The sequence below is a fragment of the Chelonia mydas genome, chromosome 23 (genome assembly GCF_015237465.2).
Source record: "Chelonia mydas isolate rCheMyd1 chromosome 23, rCheMyd1.pri.v2, whole genome shotgun sequence".
Taxonomy (NCBI): Eukaryota; Metazoa; Chordata; order Testudines; family Cheloniidae; genus Chelonia; species Chelonia mydas.
The window spans coordinates 15666420-15693028 of record NC_051263.2 but is presented as its reverse complement, the minus strand read 5'-3'; the positions used below and the strand labels follow the sequence as shown (position 1 = coordinate 15693028).

At 57.8% G+C, this 26609-nt stretch overlaps 2 protein-coding genes across 4 annotated transcripts; one reads left to right on the top strand and one right to left on the bottom strand.

Moving 5' to 3' along the window:
• Window positions 1-12708: 12708 nt before the first annotated feature.
• Window positions 12709-16454, top strand: LOC119564884. 2 transcript variants are annotated; one of them, XR_005223677.2, is made up of 4 exons: window positions 12709-12844; window positions 13647-14007; window positions 14957-15504; window positions 16316-16454. XR_005223677.2 is itself a non-coding variant. In XM_043534689.1 (3 exons), exons 2-3 carry the CDS (start codon window positions 13836-13838, stop codon window positions 15397-15399), a joined length of 615 nt encoding a protein of 204 aa, XP_043390624.1. In that variant the 5' UTR covers window positions 12709-12844; window positions 13647-13835; the 3' UTR covers window positions 15400-15722. The 2 variants fall into 2 exon arrangements, 1 of the variants encoding a protein (XP_043390624.1); XM_043534689.1 differs by lacking the exon at window positions 16316-16454 and having other exon boundaries at window positions 14957-15722.
• Window positions 16455-16526: 72 nt separating this feature from the next.
• On the bottom strand, window positions 16527-26394 carry LOC119564878 (immunoglobulin superfamily member 1-like). 2 transcript variants are annotated; one of them, XM_037888305.2, is made up of 9 exons: window positions 26219-26394; window positions 25995-26030; window positions 23674-23958; window positions 20861-21151; window positions 19426-19545; window positions 18870-18897; window positions 18159-18208; window positions 17588-17625; window positions 16527-16893 (listed from the first exon to the last, which is right to left on the bottom strand). In XM_037888305.2, exons 1-9 carry the CDS (start codon window positions 26247-26249, stop codon window positions 16876-16878), a joined length of 897 nt encoding a protein of 298 aa, XP_037744233.1. In that variant the 5' UTR covers window positions 26250-26394; the 3' UTR covers window positions 16527-16875. The 2 variants fall into 2 exon arrangements, with proteins under 2 accessions (XP_037744233.1, XP_043390610.1); XM_043534675.1 differs by lacking the exons at window positions 17588-17625; window positions 18159-18208.
• Between the last annotated feature and the right edge of the window lie 215 nt (window positions 26395-26609).

Here is a 26609-nt window from a genome sequence, read left to right as displayed (position 1 = left end):
CCCACCATCCCATGTCCCCTCATGTCCCTGTCCCCCTCTTTCTGCCCCCTGCCCTATGTCCCTGTGATGAAATGGGACTCTTCTTAATGTTTCCTCTGAATACTGTAGGCGTGCCTGTTTCCCCTATGCATTTCTCAAGTCTCCAGGTGGTGGAATAAGGGGGTGTAATTATTGCAGAGCAAAGGGCCAGTGTACATAAATGGCCAACACTCTGTCTCCTGGCAACTGATGGCCTGGGTCCTTCCCCCCTGCAAGGTGAGAGCTAAAGGGTTGGAGAACAAAGGTATCAGGTGCCCTCCTGGCCCGGGAAAGGGACAAAGCCCAGAGGAGGAGGGGCTGGAGGGAGTTTCAGTTTGGGGCTGGCTGAGGACAGGGAGTGAAGTGCAGACGGTGTTGTCTGGCTCACTGCCCCCCAAAATGGATCCGGCTGAGGCGTCCTGTTCTCTGCACCTACAAGCTCTGTGTTAGACCATGTTCCTGTCGTCTAATAAACCTCTGTTTTACTGGCTGGCTGAGAGTCACGTCTGACTGCGAAGTTCTGGGGCAGGACCCTCTGGCTTCCCCACGACCCCGCCTGGGCGGACTCGCTGTGGGAAGCGCACGGAGGGGCAGAGGATGCTGAATGCTCCGAGGTCAGACCTAGGAAGGTGGAAGCCGTGTGAGCTGTTTGCCCTGCAGACAGGCTGCTCACAGAAAGGAGACTTCACCAGAGTCCTGACTGGCTTCGTGGGGAGCAGTTCCAGAGCATGGCCCGGGGACTCCGTGACAACTGGTGGCAGCGGTGGGATGTACTGCACCCCGCGGATGGCGCTTCGTGCAGTAAGTGACTGGGGAACAGTAAAACGAAGGGGGATTGACGAGGACCAGGTGTGCTGAAGGCTCAGAGAGCAGCAGTTTCGGGGGGCGGTTAACCCCTGGGAGTGTGTGACCAGCGAGAAGGACTGTGCAGTCCTGCGGTGAGCAGTCCCAGGGGCAGAGGAGTCTGCAGCTCGACCCTGGCAAAGAGGTGGTGACCTCGAGAAGGGCTGGCACACGAGGGGTTCTCCCTGGAGACCGTGGGGAGCTGAGAGCACACAGGCCTGTGAGTCCACAACAACTTGGGAAGAGCGGAGTGATGGCCCGTCACCGTCTCCTTAAGAAGGACATTGTAACCCTCTGCAAAAAGAGAGGGTTGAGCATTGGAAAGTTCACCAAAGCACAGTTAATCGTGCAGCGAGAGGAGGATGACCGCTCTAAGGAACAGATTCCTGACCCCAAATGGGGCTATAGCAGGATCTGGGAGCAGCTGGAGTGGGAGCCAGGCATCCCCAAGACTCCTGTCCCCAACCGGACGGGGATCTTCACGATTTGGTTCCCCATCGGGGGATCCGAGATGGATGGGATTGGAGCTGAGTCCGAGAGAGCAAGAGGACTGTGAGAGACAGCGGGAGCCCGAGAAAGAGCTGCAGAAGCAGCAGCAGCATGAACTGGCGGTGGGGGAGCGGAGAGGCCTAGGGGACCTCCCAGAGGTGAGTGGGGATAGACCCCGGGGGGCCAGTTCTGCAGGGAACCTCGAGACTAAATTGCTGCCCCTGGTTAAGGAGGGGGGGATGTGGATGCCCACCTCACTGCCTTTGAGCAGGCTGGAGATTTGAACTAGGGGGACCCTGCGGTGTCTAGCTCCCTTGCTGGGTCCCAAGGCCATAGACTCCGTCAGCCAGATGGGTGGGGTGGTGGACAGGCTCCCACTCCTGACCCCAACCTATATTTCTGTGTGGAGTCTCCTGAGGTCAGGCCCCTCGGACCCCCAGTGGGAGTGGAAGGTGATGGTCAACGAGGAGACATTCGTGGGGTGGTGAGACCTGGGACAGAGAGAACTGTTGTCAGGTCCCTGATGGTGCAGCCTCAGATTCTGAGGGGCTGCGTGACCTCTGTCTTCGTGACCTCGGTGCCTCTGTCTTCACGAACAAGGTCAGCTCCCAGACTACTGCACTGGGCAGCACAGCATGGGAAGGAGGTGACCAGCCCTCTGTGGAGAAAGAAGTGGTTCGGGACTATTTAGGAAAGCTGGACGAGCACAAGTCCATGGAGCCAGACGTGCTGCATCTGAGAGTGCTAAAGGAGTTGGCGGATGTGATTGCAGAGCCATTGGCCATTATCTTTGAAAACTCATGGCGATCCGGGGAAGTCCCGGACGCCTGGAAAAGGCTAATGTAGTGCCCATCTTTAAAAAAGGGAAGAAGGAGGATCCTGAGAACTAAAGGCCAGTCAGCCTCACCCGAGTCCCTGGAAAAATCATGGAGCAGGTCCTCAAGGAATCAATTCTGAAGCACTTAGAGGAGAGGAAAGTGATCAGGAACAGTCAGCATGGATTCACCAATGGCAAGTCGTGCCTGACTAATCTAATTGCCTTCTATGACGCGATAACTGGCTCTGTGGATGAGGGGAAAGCGGTGGACATGTTCTTACTTGACTTTAGCAAAGCTTTTGACACAGGTTCCAACAGTATTCTTGCCAGCAAGTTAAAGAAGTATGGGCTGGATGAATGGACTATAAGGTGCATAGAAAGTTGGCTAGATTGTCGGGCTTAACGGGTAGTGATCAATGGCTCCATGTCTAGTTGGCAGCCGGTATCAAGCGGAGTGCCCCAAGGGTTGGTCCTGGGGCCGGTTTTGTTCAATATCTTCATAAATGATAAGGATGGTGTGGATTGCACCCTCAGCAAGTTTGCAGATGACACTAAACTGGGAGGAGAGGTAGATACGCTGGAGGGTAGGGTTAGGATACAGAGGGCCCTAGACAAATTAGAGGATTGGGCCAAAAGAAATCTGATGAGGTTCAACAAGGACAAGTGCAGCGTCCTGCACTTAGCAAGCAAGAATCCCATCCACTGCTACAGACTAGGGACCGAATGGCTCGGCAGCAGTTCTGCAGAAAAGGACCTAGGGGTTACAGTGGACGAGAAGCTGGATATGAGTCAACAGTGTGCCCTTGTTGCCAAGAAGGCCAATGGCATTTTGGGAATTATAAGTAGGGGCATTGCCAGCAGATTGAGGGACGTGATCGTTCCCCTCTATTCCACATTGGTGAGGCCTCATCTGGAGTACTGTGTCCAGTTTTGGGCCCCACACTACAAGAAGGATGTGGAAAAATTGGAAAGAGTCCAGCGGAGGGCAACAAAAATGATTAGGGGACTGGAACACATGACTTATGAGGAGAGGCTGAGGGAACTGGGATTGTTTAGTCTGCGGAAGAGAAGAATGAGGGGGGATCTGATAGCTGCTTTCAACTACCTGAAAGGGGGTTCCAAAGAGGATGGCTCTAGACTGTTCTCAGTGGTAGCAGATGACAGAACAAGGAGTAATGGTCTCAAGTTGCAGTTGGGGAGATTTAGGTTGGATATTAGGAAAAACTTTTTCACAAGGAGGGTGGTGAAACACTGGAATGCATTACCCAGGGAGGTGGTGGAATCTCCTTCCCTAGAAGTTTTTAAGGTCAGGCTTGACAAAGCCCTGGCTGGGATGATTTAGTCGGGGATCGGTCCTGCTTTGAGCAGGGGGTTGGACTAGATGACCTCCTGAGGTCCCTTCCAACCCTGATATTCTATGATTCTGTCATATACTATATAGGCTTTCAAAGTGTGTATTAATGTTTCAATTTCAATTCAAATTTCCAACCAGTGATTAAATTGGCAACTCTGCACGTAACTAGTTCACAACTGGGGAGGTGTTGGGGAAATTCACGGGCGGTGTAGGGAAATTCCTGCTGCATGCCTTGCTGAGTCATAAGGTGTTTCCCTTGCCTTCTCTCAGTGGGTCACTTGTATAGCTGATGGCCCTTGATGGGCCGTCAAGCAGGCTAGGCAGTGCTGATGCCAGGCTATCTGAGGGTGTCATCCAGATACACAACACAAGTTTGGAACTACAGACATATTATAATATAACTTATAATACAAAGGTGATACAAACACATAAACAAGATTATCATACCTGGCAAATTATAACATTTTTGCAGATCCCTTACAAGGCATATGATAACTCATTGCAATTTTACAATATTGGTATTCATAATATCCTCACATGTCCCCCAAATTCCATACAGCATCAAAGGGAGAACACCGCCTGTGTCTGTGGGGAGCCCAGGGCACTGTGGGGCCAAGCACTCGATAACTAACCCTTTCCTGGCTGGATTTCCCACTCTGCCCGCTCCCTTTCCTTAGGGCCAGTACCCAGCATTTCACAGCCACGGTCATCCCACCCATCTGCCACCTGCCCCTTCGCAGCCAGCTCCTGCCAGGGGGTCCCCATCAACTCTAAACCAGCCACCCCTCGGTTACAGCCTCACCCTTGGGGATCCAGGTCATTCCCTCCCCATCCAGGGCCGCACTGGGCAGGGTGCATTTGGCCCTAAATCCCCCCAGTAGTACCTATCAGGGCTCATCGCCCAGCCCTGAGCCGGGCCCCCGGTGTCCTAACACAGAGCCCCTGGCCCCCTCTGTGTGGGGATGCTGTATCTGGTCCTGCTGATGGAATAATGGCACTTCCTGCCCCCCAGGTGTCTGTCCCCCTCCTCTCTCTGCAGCGGGGTCCCCAGCCCCTTTTCTCTCCCTCTTTCTCTCTAGACCTCCCCAGCCCTGTATTTCTATTTTACAAACCCCCAGAGCTACCCTCTCCCCTGCCCCCCAAATCTCCCCACCCCAGGGGAGGCTGTGATACCAGAGCCTCCCAATGTCCCCCCGTGGTGGGTTCAACCGACGAAGGTGAGTGAGAAGTTCAAGCAGCTTCACGAGAACCTGGACAAATGAACGTTGAGGGGAAAGTTGGCGAGACAGAAAGACGGGATTAGTCCAACCCGAGCGGCCGCCAGACAGACCCCACGGGCCGGGCTGGGGCCCGCCTGGGACACGGGAGAAATGGGGGAGCAGAAATCCATGACCAAAATTGGGGTGTGTCACGGACTCACAGGACATGCCCACTCTTGGCCCCACACACTCCCTGGGGGAACCCCCTTCAGTGCCTTCTCAGGCATCCACTCTCTCTCGGGGGTTAGGCCCCTCCACCTCCTGGAACTGCACCTCTCTGAGCCTTAGCACGCCTGTCTCTGCCCTGGGCCCCCGCAGGGAGTCCCCTCGCTCTGACCCCTGGGGCTCCCACGCCCAGAGGCAATAATGCCCCCCTGTTCTCTAGCCTGGAGCAACTCTCAGCCAGCGTAAAACAGGAGGGTTTATTGAGCATCTGAATCCAGCACAGGAAACTCTCCGGGCCTCAGGACAGGGATAGGATACAGAGGGACCTAGACAAATTGGAGGATTGGGCCAAAAGAAACCTGATGCGGTTCAACAAGGATAAGTGCAGGGTCCTGCACTTAGGATGGAAGAACCCAATGCACAGCTACAGACTAGGGACCGAATGGCTCGGCAGCAGTTCTGCGGAAAAGGACCTAGGGGTGACAGTGGACGAGAAGCTGGATATGAGTCAGCAGTGTGCCCTTGTTGCCAAGAAGGCCAATGGCATTTTGGGATGTATAAGTAGGGGCATAGCGAGCAGATCGAGGGACGTGATCATCCCCCCTCTATTCGACACTGGTGAGGCCTCATCTGGAGTACTGTGTCCAGTTTTGGGCCCCACACTACAAGAAGGACGTGGATAAATTGGAGAGAGCCCAGCGAAGGGCAACAAAAATGATTAGGGGACTGGAACACATGACTTATGAGGAGAGGGTGAGGGAATTGGGATTGTTTAGTCTGCAGAAGAGAAGAATGAGGGGGGATTTGATAGCTGCTTTCAACTACCTGAGAGGTGGTTCCAGAGAGGATGGTTCTAGACTATTGTCAGTGGTAGAAGAGGACAGGACAAGGAGTAATGGTCTCAAGTTGCAGTGGGGGAGGTTTAGGTTGGATATTAGGAAAAACTTTTTCACTAAGAGGGTGGTGAAACACTGGAATGCGTTACCTAGGGAGGTGGTAGAATCTCCTTCCTTGGAAGTTTTTAAGGTCAGGCTTGACAAAGCCTTGGCTGGGATGATTTAATTGGGGATTGGTCCTGCTTTGAGCAGGGGGTTGGACTAGGTGACCTCCTGAGGTCCCTTCCAACCCTGATATTCTATGATTCTATGATTCTATGATCCCTCCACACAGCACATCTAAGCCAATGCTTTAACATGGGGTGGGGGCCCTGAACTTCCCCAGGTCACTGGCTAAGTGACCCTGCTCAGTTCAGATTTGAAGGGGGAAGAGATGTGACGAAGTGGGGGCGTTTTCTCGGTTTTTTCAATGGCTGCATGCAGAGGGAGTGGGACTCAGTTTCCCTGGGTGTTACTGGTTTCACGAGGTGATGGGAAAGGGAGTTGGTTGGTACAGGGGACCCGCGACTGAACTTGGGACCCCGGCCAATGGCCTGGAGATCGGAGACCCCAGCGACTGGTGACCGGGAGGCCCAGCTCAGGAGTCACAGCCGGTCCGGCCAGTGGGAGGACAATGGGCTGTGAAGAGAGGACCCCGGTGACCGGACCAGCAGGTTCCAGCCAGAGCAGGCCAGAGGACAGAAGAGGGGAGAGGGAGCCAGGTGACCCTGTTCACCTGGAGAGAAGACAATGGACAGAGCGGGGGCTTGGGGACGGTGATATCAGATGCCCAGCTGGGAAGCAGGGGGGGTCGGGACTGGAGAGAGAACCAGGTGTGACCTCGCCAAGCAGCCTGGACCCCGCACAACGGCCTGGAGATGGGGAACCCCAGTGACTAGTGACCGGGAGTAGCCAGTTCTGGCCAGTGGGAGGACAAAGGGCCAAGGAAGGAGGACCCCGGGGGCCTGACCAGCCGGTTTCAGCCAGTGGGGAACAAAGGACAGAAGAGAGGAGGCCCAGGTGGCCTGTTTAGCTGGGTCAGAAGACAAAGGGCAGAGGAGGGGCTGTAGGGGAAGGTGATATGGGGGGGTCGGCTGGCCCCAGAGCAGGGACTGACTGGCTCAGGGGGGTGGGGAATGGGGCACGAAGCCTTTCCCCTCTAGGGGGCGCAGGCTCCCATCCAGCCCCAGGGCAGGGCTCACGGGGGGCGGGAAATGGGGCACGGGGCCTCTGCTCTCTAGGGCTGAGTTTTCTTGGAGTCCAGGGGGCAGAACAGGGGGGCTGGGAGTCAAGACTCATGGGGTCTATCCCTGGCTCTGGGAGGGAAGTGGGGTCTCCTGGTTAGAGCGGGGAGGGGTGGGAGTCAGGACTCCTGGGTTCTATCCTTGGCCCTGGAAGGAGAATGGGGTCCAGTGGGTGCTGAGCCCCCTGTGTTCCCCATGCCCCCTGGGCGTGGGTAATGGCATCTGACCTGGTGGGCAGGACTGGAAATCCCCCCAGCCCCGGGCCAAGCGCTTAGACCAGGCCGTACTTGAGCAGGGAGCCTGGGTCCAGAAGCAGCAGCTGCAATGCTTGGGCGAAGCTTCTGCTACAAAGGGGTCCCCTTCCCCGCGGACAAGGGCTGTGGGGTGAGCGGGGAATGAGGGGACCAGGGTGTGGGGGAGGCTCTGGGCAGGAGCAAGGGGTTGGTGTGCGGGAGGGGGTCAGGGCTCTGGGCTGGGAGTGCAGGCTCTGGGGTGGGGCTGGGGATGAGGGGTTTAGGGTGCAGGAAGCAGGTCTGGCTTACCTCGTGTGGCTCCCCGTCAGCGGTGCAGCGGGGGTGCTGAGGCAGGCTTCCTACCTCTCCTGGCACCGCAGACCACGCAGCCCCCCCGGAAGCGGCCAGCAACAGGTCCGGTTCCTATACGGAGGCACACAAGCGGCTCCACGCAATTCTCGCCCGCAGGCACAGCCCCCCCACAAGGGAACAACTTTTCTCAATCTTTTTTATGGCAGCCTTTCAAGTATTTGGAGACCACGATCATAACCCCACTTAATCTCCTCTTTTCCAAACTAAACATGCCCGGTTCCTCCAGCCTTTCCTCACGTGGCTGCATTCCCGCCCTTTCATCATCGTCGCTCGCCTCTGGATCCTTTTTCCAGTTTCTCCACATCCTTTCTGCACAGCGGTGACCGGAGCTGGACGCAGCACTCCCGGCCTGCCCAGCAGAGCGGGACTCTCACCGCCCGTGACTCGCACGCTGCCCCTCTCTTAATGCAGCCTACTATCAGTCCAAGATGGAGTCCAGTACTAGGTGATATTATCACATGATTCTGCTGTGTCAAAGCAGCCACGAGTCAAAGGTTGTTTGGAGCATCCCAGGAAACGTCTGAGGAAGGTGGGAGATTAGCATCTTCAAAATCCTATTGTTCCCCCTAATGGTTCATTGACCAACCAGCCAGACTCATGGCGTTTTGTGTGTGGGTGTTCCTCAGGTGCAAACATTTTTGTAATTGGTACATTGAAGTTAGGAATATTGACTGATACAGAAATGATCCATGCATACAAACAGGATAATCACATTCAGTAAATCATAACCTTTCCAATGATATCTTACATGACCCATCTTGCATAAAATACAACTCAGTAATGCCATATTCACATCAAAAGCATATCCCGATGAAGAATATGAAGTGCCACAACTGGGTCAGTGGGGATCCCACCCAAACACACCAGCCTGTGCTCCGGCCACAAAACCGGACGAAAGTCTGGTGTCCCTGGGCTACTTCCTACCACAGCCTGGGTGGGTTGGGGGGGGTGTTCCCCAGTCCAGGGATCCTTTGTCTCCGTGGGGTACACTGCGGACGACAGTCCTGGCACCACGTCTCCAGGGTTGGTTTCCCCCGGGGGCAGGGCACTGCACAGCACAGAGTCAGCTCTGCATTCAGCAGCAGGCTGGAGACAGCTGCCTCCTTCCCCTGCAGGGCCCTCCCTTTATCCTTCCTGCCGCGCCCCGGTACTTCTGGGAAGGGGGCGGGGCACATTTGGCTCCACCCACCGGGGGGAACATAGTGGTCCCTTGCTCTCAAGTCCAGAGGGAGGCCGCTCTGCTCACTACACCCCGATTATGTGTGGAGCCTTCATTTTATCCTCCGTTTCTCAGTGTATTATGTGATGGTACGGCCAATGGATGTGCTATTTGCTATACAATCAACGGATGCTCCTTAGACTGGAGTTGCAGGATTAGCGCAGTATAGGATAGATAAGTAGGCGTGAGGAGTGTGTATTAGGTATTAGTAAAGCACGGTTAATAGCAAGGCCTACAGGCTGAGACCTGTACGATTTTAGCTTCGCCAGACTAGGCCAGAGGCTTAAGATGATTGCGTGACCTAGCAATAACCGCTAAGACCAAAAGTTACTGCATAAGATGTGCCAACAGGTGAGGTTATGGGAAAATGGATTGCAATAGACACAAGGTATTTTCCAAAACCAACTGCTGCCTGATTGTAACATCTTTAAATGTCTGTCCTGACCGCAGGGTACCTGCCATGCGTAGCTGCGCGTGAGACAAAAAGGAACTACAAACAACCTATGAAAAATGGGGCAGACCAATAATCACGGGGTGTGGAAGTGCAGCTGAGGAAAAGCAGGCTGACACCTTGTGACGAAGCGGGGGATTTTCTTCGTATTGTGCTTGAGTACTGTGCGTGCCTCAGTTTCCCCTGTGTGCTGCCGTGTGTGTCACGAGGTGATGGGAGTGAGGGTTTGCCGGTGCAGAGGGCCAGGTGTGATCTCACCTAGCAGCCTGGACCCCAGACAACGGCCTGGACATGATAGATCTTACCAACTGGTGACCCAGAGGCCCAGCCTGTGTTGGGAGCCGGCCAGTTCTGGCCAGTGGGAGGACAAAGGACGGAAGAGATGCCCCAGGGATCTGTTTGTGCGGAAGGAAGACGCAGGGCGGAGGAGGGGCTGTGGGGAAGGTGATATAGGGGGATCAGCTGGAAGGAAGTTGCTTCTGGACTGGGGACAAAGAGGGGTCTGGTTGCACCTCGACTGGGACAGACCCACCTGGACTGGGACAGACCAGCTGGACGGTGCTGAGACTGGCCAGGCCCGAGGCCCCTGAGAACTACCGAGGCTGGGTTCGGCCGTACAATAAACCCTCCTCGTTTACGCTGGCTGAGAGTCCCTGCAGGCTGGAGATCGGGGGGCATCGCTCCATCTGGTGGGGGTGGCCCCAGGTAGCCAGAGCAAGGGGACCCCCCAAGGGGGCTCACGAAGGGTGCCAGGCGGGCTGGAGGCTCTGAGAAGTGCAGTTCCAGGAGACAGTGGAACCCAGGGCTTAGCCCCCAACAGAAAGTGAACCCCGAGAAGGGCTGTCAGAAGGAGGGGAGTTCCTCCCGGGGATCCTACAGAGCCGAGAGAGCTTGCAGGGGCCTCTGAGTCCGTGACACACCTTCATGCATAAACGGTGAGGTGGCAAAATTTGCAGATGATACAAAACTACTCAAGTTAGTGAAGTCTCAGGCAGACTGCCAAGAGCTACAAAGGGATCTCCGGAAAGTGGGTAACCGGGCAACAAACTGGCAGATGAAATTCAATGTTGATCAATGCAAAGTGATGCACGTTGGAAAGCATCATCCCAGCTCTACATATACAAGGATGGGGCCTCAATTAGCTGTTACCACGCAGGAGAGAGATCTGGGAGTCAGTGTGGAGAGTTCTCTGAAAACTTCCACTCAATGTGCAGCAACAGTCAAAAAAGCCAGCAGAAGGTTGGGCATCATTAAGAAAGGGAGAGATAATAAGACAGAAAATATCATGTTGCCTCTATATAAATCTGTGATGCAGCAGGGAGGGGGAGTGGTGACCTGGGACCCACACTCCGTGACAAAATCCATGGTACGTGCACACCTTGAATACTGCGTGCAGATGTGGTCGCCCCATCTCAAAAAAGATAGACTGGAATTGGAAAAGGTTCAGAAAAGGGCAACAAAAATGATGAGGGGTCTGGAACGGCTTCTGTACGAGGAGAGATTAAAACTTTTCAGCTTGGAAAAGAGACAACTCAGGGGGGATATGATGGAGGTCTGTAAAACCATGACTGGTGTGGAGAAAGTAAATCAGGAAGTGTTGTTTCCTCCTTTTCATAATGCAAGAGCTAGGGGTCACCCAATGAAATGAATAGGCAGCACGTTTAAAACAAACAAGAGGAAGTATTTCTTCACGCAACGCACACTCAGCCTGTGGAACTCCTTGCCACAGGATGTTGTGAAAGCCAAGATTATAACAGGGTTCGAAAAAGAACTAGATAAGTTCATGAGGATAGGTCCATCAATGGCTATTAGCCAGGATGGGCAGGGATGGTGTCCCGAGCCTCTGCTTGCTGGGAGGACGACAGGGGACGGATCACTCACTGATTCCCTGTTCTGTTCATTCCCAATGGGGCACCTGGCACTGGCCACTGTCGCAGACAGGATACTGGGCTAGATGGCCCTTTGGTCTGACCCAGTGTGGCCGTTCTTATGTGTCAGGTGTAGTCAGAGCTACAATATCAAAGAGGGAAGACCCAAGGGAAACCCCAGCAGGAACCATCCCGCTAGCGACGCTTGTCTACTGAGAGGCCCATCGGAGCCGAGAACACCGGGGAGGATGTGAAGAAGGCCACGGCTGTAATTGTTGCACAGGGTTTTGTAGGATTTCTCTCTGCAGGACTTTACTTAGCACTGGGGCCGGCACTGACGGTCAGGGGAGAGCCCCCTAGTGACCTCTGCCCCCACTCCCTGCAGCACAGCGCCCCCAAGCAGTGCACTGGGGTATCAGGGCCAGCAGTGACGGCCAGGGGAGAACGCCCCTCTACTGAGCCCCTTCCCCTGCAGCATAGCACCCCCTAGTGCAGCAGTGAAGTATTAGGGCCTAAGGGGTTAGAACAGGTGGGCTGGGATCCAGGACTCCTGGGTTCTCTCCCTGGCTCTGGGACGGGAGTGGGGTTTAGTGGTTAGAGCAGGGGGGCTGGGAGCCAGGAATCCTGGGTTCTGTCCCTGGCTCTGGGAGGGGACGGGGGTCTTGTGACTAGAGCGAGTGGGAAGCTGGGAGCCAGGACTCCTGGGTTCTATTTTGAAGGCTGGGTATTGCTCCCCCCTTTTTCCTCTCAGCAGCTAGTTCCCAGCCTCCCAGGGCACCTGTGGACCCGGGCACTTGCCAATCCTGGCTGGGATCAGGGAGGGGCAACGTGGGTGGGTGTGACCCAGCAATCTGGGCACAAGGAGTGCATGGGGTGGGGGTGGCAGGGGGCTGGACAGGGATCTATTGGGGGCAGGGAGGGCGTATGGGGGGCAGGGGCACACTTTGCCTGAACTGGACAGGAAAGAAAAGGCTGGATGAGGAGCAGGGAGGCTCTGGCTGCCCCGGGGCAACGCCATGCCCAGCCGCCTGGGCTCCTTTCCTACCTTTGTTTACCCTTGCCCCAGTAAAGACTGTGGTACGGATGGACCAATCTAGGTGCCGAGGGGGTACCTTGGGTTACCCGAGGATGGGGAATAAACTGGAGGGGATGGTCCTGCCCCCCGCTCCATAAGGGACAATAGACTGTTGAGGTGCCCTGCAGTAGGGACCAGGGCGGGGGGCTCACTGGGGGGCCCTACATCTAGGCGGGCTAGCAGAGAGGTAACATGACTTGCCCAAAACACTGGCGGAGAATAGAACCCAGGGGTCCTGGCTCCCAGCCCCCCGCCAACCACCTCCAAAACCACTAGCCCCCACTCCCCTCCAAGAGCTGGGGACGGAGTCCTGGCTCCCATCCCCCCTCCTCTGACTACTAGACCCCACTCCCCTCCCAGAGCCGGGGAGAGAACCCAGGAGTCCTGGCTCCCCGCCCCGACTGCGCAGCTTCGTGACAGCGTCCAAAGGGTTAACAGGAGCCCAGCCTCAGCCGGGAGGGGGAGGGGCGAGGAAACTTGGCTACAAAGGTCTCCACGGGCGACCTCAGCTGCGCCCTGTCCGCTCCCCTCCCGGAGGGCTTCCAGCCGGAGGCTATGGCAGGTGAGACCGGGCGGGAGCCAGGACGCCTGGGTTCTCTCCCTGGCTCTGGGAGGGGAGTAGGGGCTAGTGGTTAGAGGAGAGGGGGCTGGGGGCTGGGACTCCTCGGTTCTCTTCCGGGCTCTGGGAGGGGAGTGGGGGCCAGTGGTTAGAGCAGGGGGGGTGGGATTGGGAGCCAGGACTCCTGGGTTCTCTCCCTGGCCCTGGGAGGGGAGTAGGGGCTAGTGTTTAGAGCAGGGGGAAGGGGGCTGGGGGCCGGGACTCCTGGGCTCTCTTCCCAGCTCTGGGAGGGGAGGGCAGGGAGCCAGCAGGACTCCTGGGTTCTCTCCCTGGCTCTGGGAGGGGAGTGGGGGCTAGTGGTTAGAGCAGGGGGCCTGGGAGCCAGGATGCCTGGGTCCCGTTCCCCTGCTCTGGGAGGGGAGTGGGGCCTAGTGTCTCTGGGGAGGGGGACTGCCCCTGCCCCGAGTTGCCCACTGCTGCCGAGAGCCTTAGTCCTGACCGGTGTCAGAGTAACAGCCGTGTTAGTATTTGCAAAAAGAAAAGGAGGACTTGTGGCACCTTAGAGACTAAATTGGTTAGTCTCTAAGGTGCCACAAGTCCTCCTTTTCTTTTAGTCCTGACCTGCAGTCCCACCGTGGGCAGGGAATTTCTCTCCCACTCGGAGCAGGGGCCCATCTCCCCTGGTATCCCAGCTGTGCCCAGGCCCACCCCTCTGCTATGAGAAAGTCCCCTGGGTGGCCAGTGAAGGGTCAAGTCCTCCCATCTGGTGCCCTTTGAGGCCCCCAACAGCTGTTTCTCCTTCCAGCTGTTGCCGGGGGGGGCGGCTGGATCCCGGCTCGCAGCAGACCCTCAATGGTGCTGTGCTGGGGCTGCTGTTGAGTCACGCTGGGGGCATCCCCCTACGGGATTTCGGGAGGCTCTTCCACCAGCACCATGGCCGGTGCCGGATCTGCCCCGGCACGGCTACCGCTCGCTGCGCCACCTGCTGGGTGACATGAAGGAGCTGGTGGTCCTGGATGAGGAGGGCAAGGAACCGTGGGTCAGGTGCTGGCACGCAGCCTGCGACCTGCTGCCAGAGGCCAAGACCCCCAAGAGACGCCGCCATCACCCCTGGATCCAGAAGGAGGTGCCACCCGAACGGCAGCACCCAGAGGCTACTAAAGCAGGTGTGGTCATGGGTTGTTGGCAGGCTGCCCCCTACTGGGGGGAGTGGGAATTGCATGTGGTAGCTGTGTGTCACCTTGCCCTTCCCTTTGTTGGGGGTAGTACTACAGGTGCTGTCTACACTACTAGGTGCATCAGTGATTTTCAGGGTAGATCTGTGTCAGGACTCCTGGGTCCTCTCCCTGGCTCAGGGAGGGGAGTGGGGTTCTAGTGATGAGAACAAGGCTCTGGTCCCAGTTCTGCCATCTACCTTGGGCAAATTCTCTCCCTCTCCCCCTCGAAAATGGCAGAATAACTTTTGCGTACAGATTGCAAAGCTTAACCGCAGCTCTGGCTTTGATGCCCTCTGGCTGGAGGGCACAGTCCAGCCCTGAGAATGCCGCTGTCTCTGGGGTGGAGCATGTCAACTTGCTGTAACAAGGCAAACCGTCTGGTCCTGCCTCTGCTTTGGGGCAGGTGAAATCAATGATGGGGCACCTGGGGGTACCCTGAATGACCGACGGGCATCGTTTAAACAGGTCTGGTACAGAGCTGGCTGCAAAGGGGACGCAGGAAACCCCCCTCATGAGAATCTCCGCCTTGAATGCGGGCGCCAGGTCCCAGGGAGCGACACTGTGCCTGGGGAATCGAGGCTGGTGGGAAATTGAACGCTGCCCCCACACAAGTTGGGAGTGAACTTGCACCCCTCTCCCACCACCGCCCCCCGATTCTTTGCACAAGTCTCGAGTGATGAAGCTGAAAGACCCAGGCCTGTGCTATGGAGCCCAAGCACCCCTAGAGGGAGCCTCGGCTCGATGCAAAATCTGCCCTGGCTTACAACAGCTCCCATGCGGAGCGGGTGCATTGCAAAGAGGTCCGGCTCAGTGCGACTGGCGCCGCCTAGAGGGGCTCGTGCGTCCTAACGGGGATGGCAGCATCTCACCGGGCATCTCTTCTCTCCTCTCCCTCCAGCTCCCAGGCCTTGGAACTCCTGCCACTACCTGGCTGCACCCCCGGACCATCCGCCGGCCGGATCTGCCCCCGAGCACCAAGCCAGCACCTGCCTGCCCCGAGCTGTCTCGCTGAGCCACTTCCCCAGCTCCCGCCTTCCTGTGGCCGCCCCCCGGCAGCCGCCCCTGCTAATCTTCACCAACCAGTCACTGGGTCTGGCAGCGTACCAGAGGGCAGCCCTGAATAGCTCCACGCAGGCCCCCAGCCGGCTGCCCCGCCCCACCCACCGACCCGCCCAGCCAGACCCCAGGTGGACCCTCCCATGGCCGAACAGGCTGAGCTGGAGCAGAATGTGGCGCGGGTCCTGCGGGGCCACCCTGGGGGCATTTCCCTCTTCCGCTTCCGCCAGGCCTACGGTGCCGCCTACAGCCACCCCTTCCCCCTGGACAGCACGGCCTCGGTGAAGGAGCAGCTGGTGGCCATACCAGGGGTTGTCAGGGTGGAGGGCTGGGGGGTGCAGACGATGCTCTTCCCGGTCTGCCCCCAGGAGCTACCCAGCGAGGAGACGGGTACGTGCTGGGAGTCGGGCGCGGTGGAGGGAGAAGGACCATCCCAGGGATCAAACCTGGGGAGCGAGGGCCTCTGCAGCTTGAGCTATGAGTCCGAGGAGGAGTCCCAGCCTGTGGGTCAGGCTGGGCTTGAGCGGGATGGAGCTAAGCAGGGCCAGGAGGCCTGGGCTGTGGGGAGCGGGGGGCTCAGTAGGGGGCACTAGGCTGAAAGGAGTGGGGCGGGGGTCTCAGTAGGGGGTGCTGTGTGGCAGGGAGTAGGGCAGGGGGCTCAGCAGGGGGCGCTGTGTGGCAGGGGGTGGGGTGGGAGGTTCAGCAGAGGGTGCAGGGTTGGAAGCGACCTCAGGAGGTCATCTAGTCCAACCCCCTGCTCAAAGCAGGACCAATCCCCAACTAAATCATCCCAGCCAGGGCTTGGTCAAGCCTGACCTTAAACTTCTAAGGAAGGAGATTTTTATCAATCAATGTTCATGGTGGAAAAGGAGTTTCTATTTTCCTTATTCTGCATCTATCTGTGGGCTTGGGCTTCTCATTTCCCCAAGATAATAAAAAGACTGCCCACCTGAGTGCTAAGATATGGGTTGATGAATCCAGACCTTGTAGTACACACCTAGAGTGCAACATTGCACATGGCTGTGTCACACTTCCATTGAAAGTTACTTTATTTGCAGCCTAAGTAATTTGAGACCATCTATTTGTATAATTTGAAAATATAGTTTTCCTTCTTTTATTCTAAAATTTTATTTTAAAATTTGTCTTAAGTCAACTTAAAATCTCTAAAATAACTGGCTGACTATGCCTTTTTATTGCTTAGCAAATTCTGGAGTTCTGTACAGCATCACAGACCCTTCTGCAGCTTTGCCCCGAGTCAGGGTGTGAACCCCGGCATCCTGTCCAACGGACGACCTTCCCCAGATGGGGCTGCATCCCTGCGTTGGATGAGGGGTCCCTGTATAACCCTCCCACGCACCCCACCCCATCTCACCCAGGTGTTACACACATTCACAGCTGGGACCCAGGGGGGCTGGTTTGTGGTTCTGTGTTTATTACAAAGCTGGAGATTAACAGGATGCAAAATAACATAGACAGCCTCGGCACATCCTCTCCCCCTCCCGGTGCTAAGCCCCCCACACCGGCCCTACATGTGGGTCTGGAGGGGGCAGGGGGCCAGCAGCTCAATGGGACGGGGCAGCAGTGGGGGGAGGGCAGCATCTCCCCTAAAGCTTCTTAGAAGCAGAGTTCTCTGGGACTGGCGCTGCAAGGGGGGTGAGTCTGTCGCCCCCTGGGGCCAGGTGCCCCATGGCTGCAGGGGGCTCTCACTGCGGGGCCCCCCGGGTCATGTTGATCGCGGCGTACACGCTGGGCTGGGCAGACTCAGGGGCAGCTTTCCCCCTGTGAAAGTAGAATGAATTATATTGAAATTCTAATTCATTAAAGAAATGCTACTTGAAGGGTTTGTTGAAATATAGTTGTCAGGAAGAGAAACATTAAGGAGCGTGAGACAATGGGTCCTCAAACTAATTAACTTAGAGCTCCTACTGAGCTAGGAGATTGGTAAATGTTAGTATGCAAATAAGATATATATGTATATTTGTCAGTTTCTGCTTTCTTTTGTCCCTTATTTTAAATTGGCTTTGGCTTAGCTGTATAAATAAGTTAGCCCCTCTCTGAGGCTCAAAGTCACACCTGGGTGCATTAGCAAAGCGCTTTGCTAATAAACAGAGTGGTCTGACAAATTATGTGAGTCCTGAATCTGACTTTGACACCCCGCTTGGCCTGCAGCACCTGGACGTCCAGCTCGGCGTAGGTGAGTCCCTGGACACCGGGGTCGGGCTCCTGGGGCAGGGAGGGGAGAGAGTGACTGGGGTGTGTGTATGTGTGTGAATCTACCAACACCCCAACACACACAGAGCACAAGGTACACACACAAGCCCACCACTCTCCTACCAGCCTGACCCCCCACCGCAAGCCACTAGGTGTGCCAGGAAAGGTGTATTTGTAGGGGGAGGGCTGTGAGGGGGCTGCTGGGGCCCATGTGGGGCAAGGTTGGGGGGTCAGGCCCCATGGGGGAACAGGGGACACTTACCAGGGTCTGTGGCTCTTTTCCCTCGTCGATAGAGTCGTCTGCGGAACAGAGACACTCACTGAGCTGCACCCCCGGCTGGCCCAGAGCAGGACCCCACACCCAGCTCTGACCCCCCAAATCCATCTCGGGGGGGGAGGGGGTCAGAGACTGGCATAGCCACCCCCTCCCCGCCCCACACCATGGGCCAGGGTCATTAGCCCAATGTTACAGAGAGGAAAACTGAGTCACAAAGATGTCGAGGGGGTTACAGCGGGGGCAGGGGGCTGGGAGTCAGAAGGCCTGGGTTCTCGCCCTGGCTCAGGAGGAGAGTGGGGTCTAGCTAGTGGTTAGAGCAGGGGGCTGGGAGCCAGGAGTGGACGGGGAACTAGAGCGGGAAGGGAGGGTGGCCCCAGGGAGCTCCTGGGAGTCCAACACTCTCAGCTGACACCAGCTACCTCTGGGACCCCCTCCTTAGTCCCGCCCAGCAGCAGCTGTAAATCAGACTCTGCCCCATATGGGTGGAGCACCCACAAGCCCCGTCCCTCCCTGGGGTCCTGCCCCACCCTGGTACTCCCTTGGGTGTGTTACTCACAGATGGGGTCTTGCTGAGCCGATGCCTTTAATGTCCCCATACGGCTGGTGCTAAAAGAGAAAATCCCCTTGTAAATGTCATATCCCCCCACCGCGGAGAGATTCCCCAACACACCCAGAGAGCCTCTGTGAGGATGTGACTCAGCAGGGAGGGGGGAGTGTTGACCTGGGAATGTGCCCTGGGGATGGGAGACCTGAGAGCTGGTCACCTGAGCCGGGAGGGGGAGGTGACACCTCTGCCCAGGAATGTGGACAGTGGCTGCAGGAGAGAGCCTGCCGGGGGTGGGGGTGTTAGTTTTCAGTTTGGGGCTGGGTGGAGGAACTCAGGGAACCCCAGGGCTGGGGTCTAAGCTCCCTGCTCCCCCAGAAGGACTTGACTGAGGGGTCCTGGTTCTACCCACAAGCTCTGTTTTGGACTGTGTTCCTGTTCTCCAATGAACCTTCTGTTTTACTGGCTGGCTGAGAGTCTCAGTGAATCCCAGGAAGAGGGGTGCAGGGCCCGGACACCCCCACACTCCGTGACAGCCCCCCATCCTGCCTCACACTGAACCCGGTTCCCTAGAACCCAGGACTCCGGGTCACCCCCCAACACACACACCCACCTCCCTGCTGTAACCACTAGACCCCCACTGCCCTCCCAGAGGAAGGAGAGAACCCAGGAGCCCTGTGACCCCGGCAGGTCGATTGGGAGGGGGAGGAGCCGGGTTCCTACCTGCTCGATCTCCGTGCAGCTCCTTTTCCTGCAGAGGGACACAAACCAGAATCCCCCGTGAGCAGATCGGGGTCCCCCGGTCCCCGCACAGGGCAGCAGGGGTGGGGGGCAGCACAACACTGTAGCATGCGCCGGGGGCGGGGCAGATTAACTCGGGGGGGGGGGGGCTTTTCCTGTCCCTAATCCTCCCTCCTTAGTGACTCGCTATAACAAACCTGATCCACAGGTCGGCTCCCCTGGCACCCCATGTACCAGAGAGGCACGGTGTCGGTGGCTCTTTATAAACGGACCCCTCGCCCGGCGCTGAGATGCGGCCACCTCTGGGGTGGGGCAAGGGGACTGGTTATATGGGGACCCCTCAGCCTGTGCTGAGATGCAGCCCCTTTGGGGTGGGACCGATGTGTGTGTACAGGGATAACCCATGCAGTAGAACCCCCTGCTGAGCCCCCACCCCACTCCTTGGCTTTCCCGGCACTGTCCCCCATCCAAGCCGTAACGCCATCCCGCCCTGCTTAGCGGCAGGTTGAACCCTTTCCTCGCTGGGTGGGGCACTTACTGGCTCGGGTTTTTCGGAAGCAGAGGAAGGCCACCAGGAGGAGGAGGCCGGCGGCTGCCGCACTCGCCCCGGCGATGATGTGGATGGTCAGACACGGAGGTGCCAGAGGTCCCGATTCGCCTGGGAAACAGCAGCAGGCCGTGAGTGCCGGGAGGGGCTGGTCTGTTCCCCCCGCAGCCCCTCCCACCCCAGGCAGCACCCAAGGGGCTGGGACACCGCAGGGCACAGCCAGGAGAAAATTCTATGGGGAGGATGTTGGGGGGGCCCCAGGGTATCAAGTGGGGTCAGATCAAGCAAGATTTGGGGGATTTGCAGTGCTAGGGGGCACTGGGCTGCAGTGGGCGGGGGGCTCAGTAGGGGGCGTTCACCCCATCGGTCAGAGCTGGCCCCATTGCCCCAGCACGGCACTGGGGGCGCTGTCTGATAAAGCCTGGCCGTCATTTCTAAGGCATTTCACCCCCTTCCTCATGGCCACACTGACTCAGGCCAACGGGCCCATCTAGCCTGGTATCCCGCCTCCCATGCTGGCTGCCCCTGGCAGCCTCACAGGGACCTCCAGGGCACCACCCCCATGGCCACTGATGGGCCCAGCTGCCCCCAGAGGGGGCCTCCGGCTGCCCTCTTAGCAGGGCGGGTAGGTGTCTGAGCAGGAGGCTTCTCTCCCCTCCCAAATCCGTCGGCAGGGATGGGGGAGTCACTGCTCCTGAGAACAGCCTCCATCCCTCCCCCTGGGCAACCACTGGGGGAAGCTGCCCCATAATCTGTGACTCAAGAGATTCTCCCCTGGTCCCACCCTGGACTCTCACTCCCCGCTGCACCCCTGGGCCGGGGTGGGGGGACAGAGTTCTCGGGTCTTGGGGCCGCAGATGGGGCAGAAAGTAGTAAATGGGTTGCGGGGCTGCAGTGGGGGGACGGAATGGGGCGGGACCAGGGAAGGGGCAGAAAGGGGTGGGGCTGTGGGCGGGGCCCCAGGCCGAGGAGGCGCGACAGTAGAGGGAGGGCAGGTGAAAAGTTGGGGAGAGACTCCCCCTTGCTCTGGCCCAAGGCCCCAGGAAACCTTAATCCAACTCTGCCCGTGACTCAGCATTGATCATTGCTGTCAGTCCCGGGGAGGGGGGGTTGTGGCTGGGGACGGAGCTGGCTGGGCAGCCCCTGGGCCCTGATTCCTCTGTGCATCCCCAGTGCGGGGGCAGCCGGGGGAGCATCCCCTGGGAAAGGCCCCTGCTCTGCAGCTCCCCCTGGGGGCAGGGATCCCCCCTCCCTCAGCTGTGAACCTCCAGGAGCTGCTGCTGCTCCCCCCAGTGACACTGTCCCCACTCCCTGTCCACGGGAGTCCCAGGGCTCTGGGCAGAGCCTGGCTCTGAGTATCCCTGCTCCCATCCCCGACCTTCTGAGGGTCCGGCTGGGAGCAGGGACGTGGAGCCGGGCCCCTCACCTGCTACCATCAGCTGCACGGGGTCGCTGGGGTCCGAGGAGTTGAAGGGCTCTGATCGGGGCCGGTAGCTGCAGCTGTAGTTCCCTCCGTGCTGCCGGCCCACGGTGGGGATGTGGAACTCGGCCCCGTCCCCAGCAGGGTCCATGTGTCGCGGCGGGTTCAGGTCTCCAGCCTTGTGCAGGAAGAACCTCACGTCCTGGCGCTGCCCCTGACACCGGATGGTGACATCTGCCCCTGGGGCTGTGACTCCAGTGGGGCTCAGAGAGATGGAGGGTCTGGGTAAGCTGGGATCTGCGCATAGGAGACAGGCTGTGAGAGCCAGACCCGGGCACCCACCCAGCCCCGGCCTCCAGCTGCAGAAGAGAAGAGTGAGGGGGGATTTGATAGCAGCCTTCAGCTCTCTGAAGGGGGGCTCCAAAGAGGGTGGAGCTGGGCTGTTCTCAGTGGGGGCAGATGATAGAACAAGGAGCGATGGTCTCAGGTTGCAGTGGGGGAGGTCTCGTTTGGATATTAGGAAACACTATTGTGACGGTGCCCCCATAAGGCTTTATGAAAATATACTTCTCAATGTATATATGACATATGCCATGTTACATATCTCTGTCAAGGTTATGACCTACTGAATCTATTCATCCTATTTGTATCCATGTGTCATTATCGTATTCGAAGTTATGAGTATTGGCTGCGTACTTGTTTGATTCTGAGTAGGTTTTAGTGAAGCAGTTGGTCAGCTTCCTGAGAAAGGACTATTCTCAGAAAATGCCCAATCAAGAAGCCCATAAGCCAACAATGAATTTGGAGACACCAGTCCACATCTGGGCTTTCCCAGGAATGTGGCCTGGCTGGTAAGGAACTCAGTCATGCGTGGACATGTGACTTGCCCAGGTGACTCCAAAACTCCATTTTGTAGCTGGACTTTGCATAGGAGAGAGGAGGGGGTCTCCACCCACAAGAGAGAGTCTATTTAAACCTCTGGAAGACCCCTCCATTTTATCTTCAGCTGGCTAAAGAGAGAGCCTCTCCACCCCCAAAGATACCTGAAAGAAACTGGAACAAAGGACAGTAACTACAGGGGATGTGAGTGATAGCTGGACCCAGACTAGAAGGGGATTTGTCTGTAAAAGGAAGCTTACTGGAACTGGTGAGGTTTTTATCTGTATTCAGTTTGATTAGACATAGACATGCGTGTTTTATTTTATTTTGCTTGGTAATTCACTTTGTTCTGTCTGTTACTACTTGGAACCACTTAAATCCTACTTTCTGTATTTAATAAAATCACTTTTTACTTATTAATTAACCCACAATATGTATTAATACCTGGGGGGAGGAGGGGCAAACAGCTGTGCATATCTCTCGATCAGTGTTATAGAGGGCGAACAATTTATGAGTTTACCCTGTATAAGCTTTATACAGAGTAAAACAAACTTATTTGGGGTTTAGACCTGATTGGGAGTTGGGCATCTGAGTGTTAAAGACAGGAACACTTCTGTAAGCTGCTCTCAGTTAAGCTTGTAGCTTGTGGGACGTGGTTCAGACCTGGGTCTGTGTTTCTGGCTCGCAAGCACGTCTGGCGCAGCCAGGCAGGATTCTGGAGTCCCAAGCTGGAAAGGAGGGCAGGGGCAGAAGTAGTCTTGGGATATCAGTTGGGAGCCCCAAGGGGGTTTCTGTGATCCAACCCGTAACAACTATTTCACTAGGAGGGCGGTGAGGCACTGGAATGGGTTCCCTAGGGAGGTGGTGGAATCTCCATCCTTAGAGGTTTTTAAGGCCCGGCTTGACAAAGCCCTGGCTGGGATGATTTATTTGGGGTTGGTCCTGCTTTAAGCAGGGGGTTGGACAAGATGACCTCCTGAGGTCTCTTCCAACCCTAATCTTCGATGATTCCCCGTCTGGCCCTGGCATGGGCAGATCCAGGGGCCCCGTGGCAGAGATTCTCTCCCAGATTCCAGAGTCCCCCTCACCCAGAAACCTGGCCCTGTGACCTGGGCTCCCAGTCCCATACACATGGAGCCATGGCTGCCTAGTTCTTGGGGTTCTGATACGTCGTGTGTGGCCCCTGCCTCATTCACTGCATCCCCCCTTTCCCCTCCCCCCGAGCACAGGGCGACTCAGAGGCTGCTCTCTGGATCCTGGCACTATAGGGCCTGAGCCCCACACAGGAAGGAAGTCAGCCCCCTGGGAGGCAGCGAGGTATCTTTATCCCCATTCTACAGGGGCAAACTGAGTCACAGTCAGATTCACTTTCCTTCCTGAGCTCCCAGGGGCAGGGACGGTCTCTTCACTCTGTGTTTATGCAGCGCCGGGCACAAAGGGGCCCTGACCATGGCAGGGGCATTACATGCTCCCCCAACACAAGGGATCCAGTGCTATTGAGGCCAGTGTTTGCAGAGGTCTCCACTAACTGTGCGTGTCTCCGTTTGTGGGCGGTCGGTCTGAGATCCCCCAAGATTGAGGCCCCCCGACAGAGAAGGACACTTTTGAAAACCGCGATGTGCTCCCATCACACAGAGTCTGTGGCCGTGCCAGGAGAACAGAGGGGAGGGGATCACGGGATTAAATAGCGACTCACGGTTCCTAAGCACAAGGGGCAGCGTTAAAGTCACCTCCCTGCCCCAAGTCCCCAGGGGCTGCTGCTCCCCCCTGGCTGGGGAACCCCCCAGTGACTCCGTCCCCGCTCCCCGGCTGGGCATCCCCACTGCGGGGTCAGGGCTCAGGGCAGAGCCTGGCTCTGAGCGTCCCATTAGCACCGAGCCACCATGAGGGTCTGGCTGGGGGTGGGTCTGGGAACAGGGACACCGAGACGGGCCCCTCACCTCTCACCACCAGCTCCACGGGGTCGCTGGGGGGCGATGCGGCGGCTGACCCCGATCTGTTCTGATAGGAGCAGCTGTAGTTCCCCCGGTCCTCCCGGCTCACGTTGCTGATGGGAAACACAGCCTCAAACCCGCTCGAAGCCACAGGTGGGAAATGGCGTCCCTCTTTATTCAGCACGAACCGCATGCCCCAGTGCTGCCCCCGACACCAGACGGACACGGCTCCCCCCAGGGAGACCCCTCCGCTGGGGCTCAGGGAGATGTTGGGTTTGGGGTAGCTGGGCTCTGCAGGGGGAGGCAGACAGGCCGTGAGGCGCAGGCCCCGTCACCCAGTCCTGGGGCCCGTCCTCACCACGCAGCCTCCGTGGGGGGTCAGACCCGGCGGCCCTGGGGACGGGGTCCTGGATGCCTTTCCACAGGGGCCCAGAGTTTCCTCTGAGCCCTCGGCTAACAGCATGAGACACGGAGCAACCCCAGCCCCTGGGGGCCCAAAGCTCTGCTCCCAATTGGGTGACAGACCAGTCTAGTCTCTAGGGGTCCACTCACGCCCTGGCTTCTCTGCTGGGAGGGGGCTGGGAGCCAGGACTCCTGGGTTCTGTCCCTGGCTCTGGGAGGGGCTTGGGGTCTAGGCGGGAGAGCAGGAGGATGTAAGCCAGGACTCCGGGTTCTGTCCCTGGCTCTGGGAGGGGACTGGGGTCTAGTGGGGAGAGCAGGGAGGATGGGGGCCAGGACTCCTGGGTTCTGTCCCTGACTCTGGGAGGGGCTTGGGGTCTAGGGAGAGCAGGAGGATGTGGGCCAGGACTCCGGGTTCTGTCCCTGACTCTGGAAGGGGAGTGGGGTCTAGTGGGGAGAGCAGGAAGGATGGGGGCCAGGACTCCTGGGTTCTGTGCACATGTAACGGGACTGTTGTCCCCTTACTGACATTCACTCGGGGTGTTTTGGTTGCTCGCTCCCAGCACCAAGGGGAAGGGTCGATGGGAATCCAGGACCCTGAGACCGACAGTCCCCAGGAACAATTGGGAGAGGCCAACGCTCCAGGTGAGCCTGATTGCCAGGGCCAGCGGGCTAGTCAGGAATCCAGGGGGTCCCGTCCTCTGGGTGAGCTGGAGTTGCCTGGGGCAGACAGAGGGGGGCCGAGCTAAGGAGAAAGCAGGGGCCCGAGCTGAGCTGGGAGCACCCAGAGCCGGGCCAGCCAGAGGGGCCAGAACAGCAGCCCGGGGAGGAGGTCCCTGCTGGGAGCAGAGTCAAAGCAGCAGCCCACAGAGCAGGCCTGTCCTGGGAGCGGAGCTGCAGCCACCGGAGCCCCAGACACGCTGGCTGTGATGTCCCCGGGCCACAGAGCGGGGTAACGGGTTTTCCTTTCACCTTCCCCATTTTTTTCCTTATTTTTCAAAATTGATTCTTGTGTAAGAAATTGTCTGTAATATCAGGGGGTCAGGGAAGCATCCAGCGCAGAGAGAGCACCCGGGAGAGGGGACACCCTCGCCCCTTCCTGAAGTGACCACAACAAGGTTGGGGGTCGAGCCCCCCGGGAATCTGGGGCCCAGCCTTGCCGGGGTTACGAGGACTCTGCCACACGGTGGGGAGGAAGAGATCAGGCAGGCCGCTGGGTAAAGGGAGGGGGAGCGAGGACTCAGATCCTTTCGCTAGCCAATCCCGCCGGGGTGGGTATAACCCAGGAAAGTTCCCCACAATAGCGGGACCATTCCCCCGCTTACACACAACACCACCCCTGACTTGTAGGGGACTGTGCAAGTCTCTACTATCCACTGAGGTTTATAACCTTCAGCTCCGCCCGTCACCCCCTAACTGATGTGTTACCTGGGAAAGGCCCCCCTGCTCTGCAGCTCCCGCTGGGGGCAGGGATCCCTCCTCCCTCAGCCCTGAATGTCCAGTGGCTGCTTCTTCCCCCGGCTGGGGAACCCCCCAGTGACTCCGTCCCCTCTGCTGGGCTCAGGGCAGAGCCTGGCTCTGAGCGTCCCATCAGTGCAGAGACCCACCTTTCCCCAGGCCTTGGGATCGTGCGGTGGGCGGCTGTGAGTTTGTATGAGCTGAAATAAATCCACATTCCCCCCACCCTCCGCAATCTTCCCAGCCTTGGGGGGCAGGACACTGAACCAGTGGATGGTTCCCATCTGCTTTCTCAGACCCCGGGAGCCAAGGTCGGCTCCTCGTTACTCCCTGGTGGGGCGGGGCAGAGAAGAACTGGGACGGGTCTGAGCGCCCAGGGGGAGTTTGTGTTGAGTTTTGGGTAGGGTTCAGGACTCAGATCCCCTCCCCCATCCTTGATGTTACTGTTCTCCCCCCAGACTGATACTCACCTCCCCACACCCCGCTGTGACCAGCCAGCCAGCAGCCTGGAGAGGAGACGGCTCGTTAGTGACCAGATCCCAGAGCAACTGGATCCCTCACCCTGGTCTCATTTCCACCCCACCCCGCCATGAGCACACACCATGGTCTCAGATCCACCCCTCCTTGGGCACACGCCCTGGTCTCAGATCCACCCCCCACATGGAAACACGCCCTGGCTGTCTCCGATACTTACCAAGAAAGAGGACGGTGGGAGCAGACGCCATGATGGGGCAGTGGGGGGCCCCTCAGTGCTGCCACCAACACCCCAGTGCTGAGCTCCACTGAGCCTGAGGCCCGAGTGCGAGGAGAATGAGGAACTGCGCCGGGGGCTGCAGCCCCAGGAAGCCCGTGATGTGCTTGTCCCCTTTCTTCCCCTCAGGTGGTTTCTCTACAATCTCCAGCCCAAATCTACCACGGTCAGAGCAAAGCCAGCTCCCTGCAACGCCCAGCAAACCACATGCCCTCCTGCAGCTGCCTGGTCCCACGCCACCCCCCGTAACCCCCAGCCCCACATGGCAGCTGCCCAGTCCGGGGATCAGCTGGGAACAGGGGAATCTCAGGAGGTGTCAAGAGGTGTCCAGGCT